Genomic DNA, 10,086 nt, shown 5'->3' with positions numbered 1-10,086 from the left:
TTGCTTGCAAGAGTTTCTTTAATGGCACCAACACGAAATGGATTAGAGACAAGAGCAAAAGCCATGGGATCACAAGAGAATTTTAAAACAAATCACAAAGAATGTGACAAAAGCAGAGGCAGAGATCAAGGTCTCAAATTTCTTGCTAGTGCTGCATCTTCCTCAGCTTTGGAGGATTTGTATTCTAATAAGAACGACCAGCACGAAGGGGACGCAGGAAGGAAAGCTTGTCGTTGAAATTTATTGCCTTGTAATTTGGAAGGTTTTCACGTTCTCGAGCAAGATATTGAATTCCACTTCCATCACTGTTTTCACACAGCAGCCAGACACCTCTCTGCACTTTGTGGGAAGACATGATGTCATTGTCGTGTCCCGCAGCCAGGTTGGTTGCTTCTCTTACTACCCTGCTTTTCCCTTGGTAGTTGGTATGCTCATAGAGAGTGATCTCAGGGTTGCTCAGATCTTCAGTGATCATCTGCATAGAACTGACCTTGTTATTCATCCTTGAATGAAAAAGGTTGTGATCTCCCTCCTCAAGTACCAGAAATCGGCCTCCGTAATTTGAATGCTCATAAAGCACCCAAGGCTGGCCAATTACTTTCGCTGAGGAGGCAAGATCATTCCAATCTGCATCTCTTAGATTGGCAATATCAGAGGTGAATTCTTTGGACAAACCCTGGAAGTTGGTACGCTCATAAAGGATGATTCTTCCCATCTCAGTAGGACTTTTGGAGTTTTAATGCCTTCCTCTAGGAGCTGGATGACAGCCTGCAAAAAAGGAAGACAGAAAACAAGCAATGCTTGTAAGAAGCCTTTTGGACCTTGGAAAAAAATGATGGACACCCGGGGGGAAAAAGGGGAAAAGGAAAAATGAAACATTTTGAACAAGGAAAAAACGTAAAAGTAGCTGGAAAAGAGTGAGAGAATGACGTGTGTATTGGTTTAGGTGCATCTGCAAGGTCAAGTCACAAAATACTCTCACATTCACCCCTCCCAACTGTGTGTCACTGACCTCCTCCACCCTCTCCCCTTTGGCATTGGTTTGTCCTGCAGCAGCCATCTCCTCATGCCCCAAAAGATGGGTTCGGTCTCTGCCCATGCAGACAGCAGAGCCTCACGTCTGTGCTGCAGCTCTCACCCCAACACTAAAACCTCCTTCCCTTCCCTGCATTTCACAGCAGCTGCCCCAGAACCCTTCCAGTTCTCCCGCACAGTGTGTGCCTCTTACCTTGATGTCAGCTGCAGGGCTGAGGAGAGCTGAGGGCAATTCCTGCAGTGCAGGGCTGCTGACTGTGAAGGGCGTCTCACCTGCCTGCATTTATACTTGCTCAGAAGTCTTGCAAAGCACCCCAGTCAAAGGAACTGAAAGTGTCCAATATTACCCCCAGGGATCAAAACTCTTTATCCATTTTATTTTGCTTTCTATTGTCCTACAGCCAGGCATTTTCCTCTTGTTCAAAGGTCCGTTGAAGTATAAGTGACTTCATTAAATGAGCGATTCAATTCTTCTTTGTCCTTCTCCTCCAGAAGAAAATGGAATTACATTAATATAAATGTATGAAAGCATCTTTTGACACGTGCTGTAGAATGTTTCTCCCTATTGCAGTTCTCGTTTTTGCTTTTCTGGGAAGCATATATAACACACAACCTTAGTTTTACTAAGTAGTTTTGTCGTGAGATAACCAGGTGGCAGAGAGGCCACTTATGTAGCTTTTTCTTCTGCTACCGTTTCACCTTACGATCACAGTATCATATATGTCAAAAAAGACCTCCAAGCTGCAAACTTTAACTGAATATCACCATGCCCATTAAACCACATTGCAATTGTCTCTTCCACTTGTGTTTTCAACACTTCCAATTATGGTGACTCTACTTCACAGGGCAGCCCATTCCAAAGCTTAAACATTCTTGCTATAAAGAAATGTTTCCTAAGATCCAGCCTGATCCTCTCCATACTCAACTGAAGACCATTTCCTCTTGTCTCACCACTAATTGCCTAGAGAAGAGACAAACCCCTACCTTACCACAAGCTCCTTTCAGGTATTATCAAAAGAAAACTATCTGTTCTGAGCCTCCTTTTTTCCATGATAAACACCCCCACTTCCATCAGTTGCTCCTCATCACACCCTTTCTCCAGGCCCCTCACCAGCCTTGTTCTGTGGACTACCTCTAGCACCTCAATGTGTCTGTCTTGCAGTGAGGGACCCAAATGAACACAGGATTCTGGGTGTGGCCTCACCAGTGCTGAGTACAAGGGGATGATCCCTGCCCTGGTCCTGCTGGCCACACCATTGCTGATACAGGCCAGGTGCCATTGGCCTTCTTGGCCACCTGGGCACAACCGGTTCGTGTTCAGCCCACTGAATGTGTGGATGCCCCTTGTCTGGAAGGGTTCTTTAGGGTCCCTTGCAGCCCAAACCATTCTCTGATTCTGTGACTTATATAATCACGCATATATTTATGTATAGTAATAGATGGAGATGGTACTATTGTAGATGATAATCAAAGCCATCAGTATTGTTGTCTCAAAACCACACAGAAGATCACAGTGTAGAACCCAGAATAAGGATGTAAATAGAGACCTTCTGGCATGGTGTAAAACCAGCTTCAAAGTCAGAATTTTAAGGCAGAAACATGGCAAAAGAAACATAGATATTTGCAAACTTTCATTTTGCACTCAATACTCTTTTATTTTAAGTAGTGCTTTTTACTTACAGTTTTGGAATTAAACAATTGAATCTGGTTAGACACTGTGTCTTTTCAACAAACATGTCATGCAGCAATTATTATGCTAAATATGACTCCGAACATTTTTCCAATTCAGGCTGAATTAAATGTTTCAGATGATATTTCTTTTTATGTTTTTCCTAGGTCAGTTTTTTCCATCACTCTCCATGGACCGCCGATACTCTTTCTCCTTAATTCCTCATCCTCCTTTATTTTCTTCTCCAGATGGGTACAAATTATTTCCTACATCAAGTTATTGGTTCTCCCAAGTGCCACACTATGCTCTCAGTGACTCCTACTGGAACTCTGCTTTGCAGAAAACAGTATCCCATAAACTCTTCTGCTGGGAAATCTGGTGCATCCCCAGGACTCAGCCCATTCAGTCTCTGGTCACTGTCTTTCAGGCACTTTGATCTGACTTGTTCTGTTCTAGGCTTCCTGACCAACTTCCAAGCACTAGAAACATCATCTCATGAGTTACTGAATTAAATGAAACTAACAATAAATTGCAGAATCATCTCTATTTCTGCATTTTAAATAACTACCTTTGGTCACTTATCAGTAGGAACTTACATTACAGGATTGTGCTACTGGAGGTGGTGCTTCCTCACTGCTGGTTTTGAAATTAACTCACAGGCATTCTGGACAACATTACAAAGTCATCTCTAGAGCACTTCCCAGAGTCAGCTCTGAGCCCTCATTGCTTTGTCAATAGTTTAAAATATTTCTGGTTTATATTTTCACATCATGTTTTATGTTGTCACTTAAAATTCTCATTAAAATCTACATTTCGCAAAAAACGGATTCTCAGCACAAAAGTAACATGCCGTTTCTTTGACTGGTTTTTAATTTCTGCTTACATTTGTGTTGAAAGACACTATGATGTCCACTCAGAGGAAATTGCCTGCAGCAGCCCAACCACTATCACAAATAGAAGCTGGGGAAAAGCTGGAGACAGCTCTGAGACCTGGATCGCTGAGTGGTCATGCTGGGTGTAAGAGTGTCTTCCCCAGGCTTTGAGCACTGCGTGGCACAGAGCAGTGTGTGGTACTTTGGCAGGGAGGCCATGGCTGGACTTGCATGAACACCTCAGCTACAACAGAGTCAGTGACACGTGTCACAGAGGTTGCTGCAGGGCATGGGGTCTGCAAGACCAGACTGAAGAGGCATGGATCCTGCACAGGCCTAAACCTCAATGGATTGTTCTGCTGAGCCTTGGTGTCTCTCCTCCTCCAGCCACCAACCTAATAGGTGTCTCTCTCTGTCCCACTAAGACACATCTTGCTCCACAGGCTTCTACCACTTGTGATATTTAAAGTGTGGGAAGACAAGCATGTAAGGGTATGTGGAGCATGACAGCTTTTCTTTCATTAACTTTATTTGATAAAGACATTTTTGGTTCAAGAGTAGTTATAATGGTGTGATTTGCCAGCCAAGTTTGAGATGGAGCAACCAGGAGGAGGAGCATTGATACAGACAGGGATTTCAGGCCAGCAGGAGACTTGTGCTGGGATTCAAGGCACCCACGACTGCAGAACCACAGTGAGAGCAGTGTGTGGTGTGAGGGGTGCTGGCTACAAGCACCAAGCTGCACTAGCCAGGGAGTCGGAGGCACCAAAATGTCCTCTGGTCAGAGAGTCCAGAGCCAGGTATGAGACTGGACAGGTTGAGGGCTCTCAGTCCTGCTGGAAGCACCTGTGAAGGTGCTTGTGGCTGTGGAGAGTGAGGGTGTACAGGTCTTCACAAGAGGGTTTCCATGAGGATGAGCTGCAGAGGAGGAAGGAGACAGGGCTGTCTGTCTTCCATCCCATTCTGTGGGAGTGCTGGTGGTGTCAGCTGTGGGGCAGCTGAGAGCAGCCACTGCTGTGTGGCAGCTGGTGCAGGTGGCCGTGACTGTGTCCTTTCTGTGCACACGTGTGTGTCTGTCCCTGGGTCACACAGTCAACCCCAGCACGGGCTGCCCCTGCAGCCTGGGCAGCGGCACTGGGAAAAGCAACCCTCGACAGAGCTCGTGCAGCCTGGGCTCAGCAGCTGAGCAGGAGGAGTTCCTGGTGCTGAACTCCGCTCATCCTGAGCTATCCCTACATACAACACTCAAAAAGTGGCTTGGCCAGAAAGAAACCATAGAACCTTTTCCCACAGAGGAATCACTCACGTGTAACTTTCTTTCCTTTTACTTTCAATCCTTATCTGCTGTTTGTGGGAACTATCATGGCTTTCTTAGAAAGTGCATCTTGTGTGTTGAAATCCTACAGATCTGCAGATGCTCTCTCAGTTCCCTCTTTCTTGCACGTTTTTGGTAGGATGTGATTCTACTTCTACTCTCTTGAAAACAGAGGAACCACATCCTGAAAAATTTCCCTCCAAAAAACCCCAAATTCACCAAGAAAGCCCCAAACACTAAACTGGGGAGAGACAAACTGCAGGGACACATTAATTGCTGAGTGCAAGGGCAATGCAAAGGAGCTCATTAGACCCACTGAGTCAATGCCAGTGCACAGAAATCCCCATCAGGACAGCATTGGTGTGACAAGGCTGAGTAGAAGAGATGGACAAGGGACATTGACCATCTTTCTTTATAGCAAGATTCCTCAGGAGCAAAATGGCTCAGGAAATACTGGGATTTGCCTGTCTTGGTCCTTACGTGATGACTTTGGATGATCCAGGCAGCCAGGAGGATTTTAGGAGGATTTTTGGTTTGGTAGATAATTGAAGCCGGAAGTGACCTTTGGTTGCCATTGGATCCAGTAGCTGCTTAACACAGGGACAACTGTGAGGTAGTTATAATGTATGAATTATGTTTGCACCCAGCTTTATCCTGTCAGGTCTTGAAAACCCTTGAGTGTGGATACCATCCAATCTCTCTGGGTGCTGTGATTTAAAATTTTCTGTCCTTATCATGAAAATTTTTCTCAGCCATGGAAGAGACAATGCTATGGTTTCTCAGCGGGCCACAATAAAAGAAGATCGCGAAAGAGTCTTATCTGGAAACGTGTTAGCTCTGACTGAAAATAAGGAAAAAAACCCATAGCCTGAAGTGTTTTTCACCACTGGAAGAAAGGCCAGAGATCACGGGCAATCTACAGCTTTGCAGTTGTTCAGAAATATCTTGAAGATGACCATGTGTTACCTGGTCATGTTTGGAGGTAGCTCTGCTGTGAAGAAGGCCTTGAACCAGGGAGTTCCCTTCCAGGATAAATCTTTCTGTCAGTAATTCTAAGGAAGATTTAAAGCCATTGTAATTCTCTGTCTGATTTCATCCTTTGCTCAATTTCAATGAAGTGTCATCATCAAGTAATGTGTACAATAATTTTGACTATTTCTTAGACTTTTATAAATATCAATTCACAAAATCAGATGTCCCTCCCACTTCCTCTGCAGGCTCTCAATCATTACCAATGATTCTACTACCAAGAAAAGAGAAAAGATTATCTGAATGAATATATGTTGAAACCTATTGTAAGACATTACAAGAATATTCAGGTCATAGTGTCAGAAATTAGAAAGTTACATAGAGAAAGAAGTTCTTCCATTTTTTTTCCCACTGTATGAAACAACTCCATAATCTTGAATTCCTTCCATATATGTGGTGTTTTTCCTTCGTTCTTCACAACATTCAGGCATTATCCACTATATGCCTAAGAAGCAGCTAGAAAGACACTAGTCTTCTGCCCTTTAATGCCATAAGCATGAACCAATCAGCCTCAGTTGTAAAAATGCTGAAGCTTAAGCAGAGACTTCTGTCCCCACAGCCCTACACAGTAGGACAAGGCAAATTTCCTCCTCAGTTACCCTTGGAAATCACAGCATTTTGCTGGTACTCGGAGCTAGATGGACTCATTGTGCTGATACTCAAAATTTAAAAGTGTTGCAAAAGAGGTCACAGAGATGTAAAAAGAGGAATATGAAACTGAGAGACTGGGACCTGAAACCACAGCAAGGTTCACTGTATTGCTGAATTTGCACATCCTACAATCACAAATCCCAGGATGATTTTGGCTGGGAGAGGTCTTAAACACCAGCTAGTTGCAACCCCCTGCCATGAGCAGGGACGCTTTCCACTAGACCAGGTTGCTCAAAGCCCCATCCAGCCTGGCCTTGAACGCTTTGAGGGACGGGTCAACCACAGCTTCTCTGGGCAACCTGTGCCAGTGACTGCTCACCATAGTGGATTACAGGGAAGAACCCTCTCCCCTGATCTGCTGACTACTCTTTGGCAGCCCAGGACACAGCTGGCTTTCCAGGCTGCAGCTCACAGTGCTGGGTCATGTCCCGTTTGCCATCCAGCACTGTCCCCAGTCCCTTCTCAGCGGGGCTGCTCCCAGTCTTTCATCCCCAAACAGATCTGATCCTGCAGATCAGGAGGCGAAGGCTTTGCTGAAACAGCCCTGGCTGTCTCCAGTCACCCCCCTGTCCTCCATGCGCCTACAAATATGGGCACAGGAGTGAAAAATGCGGGAAGTAGTTTGAGATGTGGAATTGTTAGCTACACACACATGAATGGCCTTGTCAGGATCAATGGAAACCACTAACACAGGCTGTCCCTCAAGGGTCCCCACCTGGCACCAGCAGTGCTCCATGTCCTCATCAGTGGCCCAGGCACTGGGGTCAAGTGCACCCTGGGCAGGTTTGCAGATGACTCTGAGCTGAGGGCTGCGTTTGATAATGCTGACGGAAGGGACTGTGCAGAGGGACCGTGGCAAGTTTCAGCCCTGGCACCATGGGCAGCTCATGAGGGTCCAAAAGGCCAAGTGCAGCTCCTGTGTGACCAGCCCAGGGAGCAGTGCAAGGAAATCAGGGCAAACAGGAGGTCAGCACAGAGGAGATGAACACTGCAGTGCAGAGCTGCCATGTGACAGCTGTCACCATACACAGCTCAGGGCGTGCAGCTGTCACTGGGCAGTGATGGAGGAGGGCTGAGACTGTGCACTTCCAGGGGAACTTGCCCATGGCAAAACAGATCCTGGAATACCTTGTCATCCCTCCTGCCTTAGCAAGATACTACAGGTTTAAAAACATAAGACAGTTGTTTCCACTGGGATCAATCAATCTGTCTATTCAATTTTATGAGAACTTGCTGTTTGGTTATGTGATTTGGGCAGTGGAGGACTGTGTCTCCAGCATGATCCATCACTCTAATCGATTGTGTGAGGTGCAATCAAACATCTGATATTTAGGAACAGTCTGCATGGGAGTGTTTGGCCGGGGTCACAGCAGTAATCAACATGCTCACTAAGACTTTAGCAGTGGTTGAGCCAAGCCTGAACCCCCTGTTACTGACCAGTGAAACTGGAAGGAGACACAATTCTCCAGGAGGCATCCATGAAAAATATGCAGGTGACTGTATGAAGCATTCTCTGAGTACACACAGACATTCTAACATGAAAGAGCGATATTTTATATTCCAAAGATGCACAAAACAGATTCACTGCTGATTGCAAAAGATACAGTAATTTCACGAATACAAGCCGCACGGACTATAAGCGGCATCTCTGGGTGTTGGCAAACATTTTGTTCTTTGTCCATAAATAAGCCGCACCTGAGTATAAGCCGCTCTGTCATTTGCAGCGAGGACCCGCGTGCAACAAAGTTGCCAGTTAGTAACAGAACTGCGGCATGGCGGGGTTTACTGGCTCAGCTCGAGCTGTGCAGGTTCGGCCCGCTCGGGGCTGCCGACGGGGCCAGGTGGCCAGCCCGGCGCTGCCACTCGGCAGGGCCGCTCAGGGCCGGCTGCCGCCTCTGGACTCGCTCGCCCCAGCCCGGCGCTGCCCCGTGGTGGCAGGCAGAGACGGAGCCCCCCCCGCTCCCGCGGTGGCAGAGGCGGGCGGGGACGGAGCCCCCTGCCGCCTCCCCGGGCCACGGCAATAGTGGCACAGGGCCCCCGCTGCCTCCTCGAGCCGCGGCGATGGCGGCACGGGGCCCCCCCGTCTCTCCCCCAGGCTGCAGCAGAGGAGGGAAGGAGAGAGCTCTCCCGCCTCTCTCCCCGCACACTGTGCTGCCTGCAGGGAGGCAGGCTCCACCCGCGGCGCAACAGAGTAACAGTTTTTAACAATCGCGAAATGCCGGCTTTTACTGGCAGGTACTCGACTCGGCACCCTGGCTGGCACTTCTGAGGTTGTAAATGTCAGAAAATTATTCGCATATTAGCTGCTCCTGAATATAAGCCGCATTTCCGGTGTGGGAGCAAAATTTTAGTCAAAATGGTGCGGCTTGTAATCATGAAATTACTGTACTTTAATGGCACCAATGCAAAATGCATTACAGACAGGGGCAGAAGCCACAGCAACTTTGTAAGGCAGATTTAAAAGAAAGCATTGCTGGCCATACACTTACATTTTCTGTTTCACTTAGCAACAGGGACGACATGCAAGGCTTCAGCATTCTATAGCCTAGGAGTCTGGAATGTCACCTGAGGGTACATTAGGCTACACATCCCTGGTATGTTTCTTATCTTGGACACTCTTTCAAAGCATGATAATCTTTTCATTTATGGAGCGGGAGAAGAGAGCAAGGTGGGATAGAAAAGTACAGATCTGTAGTGCAGCACAGCAGAGAGCTCCCAGGGGAAAAAGGATGCACAAGCAGAAGGAAAAATCTAGATACCAAATTTCTTGCTGGTGCTGCATCTTCCTTAACTTTGGAGGATTTGCATTCTAATAAGAGCGGCCAGGGCGAAGGGGACGCAAGAAGGAAAGCCTGTCATTGAGGTAGATTGCTGAGTAATGTGGAAGGTTATCTTTTTCTCGAGCAATGTATTGAATTCCACTTCCATCGCTATGTTCACACAGTAGCCGGGCACCTCTCTGGACTCTGTGGGAAGACATGATGTCATTGTCAAATCCTGCAGCCAGGTTGGTTGCTTGTCTTATTACTCTGCTCTTCCCTTGGTTGTTGGTATGTTCATAGAGAGTGATCTGGGGATCGTGCTGATCTTCAGTGATCATCTGCAGAGAGCTGATCGTATCATTCATCTTTCTACCAACATAGTCATGCTCCTCTTCCTCAAGTACCAGTAACCTGCCTGTATAATTTATGTGCTCATAAGCTACCAAAGGTTGGCCAATTACTTTCACTGAGGAAATAATATCATTAAAATCCAAATGTCTCAGATTGGAAATGTCAGAAGTGATTTCTCTGGACACACCCCTGAAGTTGGCATGCTCATAAATTATGATTTTTCCCATCTCAGTAAGACTTCTGAGGATGAGAGTTCTTGCTGTAGGAGCTGGATGACAGCCTGCACAAAAAGAAGACAGAAAATAAGCAAAGTTTGTTAGAAGACTTTACACAAAATGACGGAGAGCATAGGGAAAAAAAGAAAATGCAAAACACTTTGAACAATGAATAAATGTAACAACA

General features: G+C 46.4%; 1 protein-coding gene across 1 annotated transcript; it reads right to left on the bottom strand.

Annotated features, from left to right (window-relative positions):
• LOC116992791 (epidermal differentiation-specific protein-like) lies at positions 1-715 on the bottom strand. The gene has a single exon (XM_033052759.1). It carries the CDS (start codon positions 713-715, stop codon positions 185-187), a length of 531 nt encoding a protein of 176 aa, XP_032908650.1. The 3' UTR covers positions 1-184.
• Between the last annotated feature and the right edge of the window lie 9,371 nt (positions 716-10,086).

The sequence above is a fragment of the Catharus ustulatus genome, chromosome 2 (assembly GCF_009819885.2).
Source record: "Catharus ustulatus isolate bCatUst1 chromosome 2, bCatUst1.pri.v2, whole genome shotgun sequence".
In the NCBI taxonomy this organism is placed as follows: domain Eukaryota; kingdom Metazoa; phylum Chordata; class Aves; order Passeriformes; family Turdidae; genus Catharus; species Catharus ustulatus.
The sequence above is the reverse complement of the archived record's forward strand: the minus strand, read 5'-3'. Positions and strand labels throughout refer to the sequence as shown.

Bases quoted from the DNA above. Each gene is read 5' to 3' on its own strand.
- LOC116992791 (XM_033052759.1), bottom strand. From the start codon at position 715: ATGGGAAGAATCATCCTTTATGAGCGTACCAACTTCCAGGGTTTGTCC.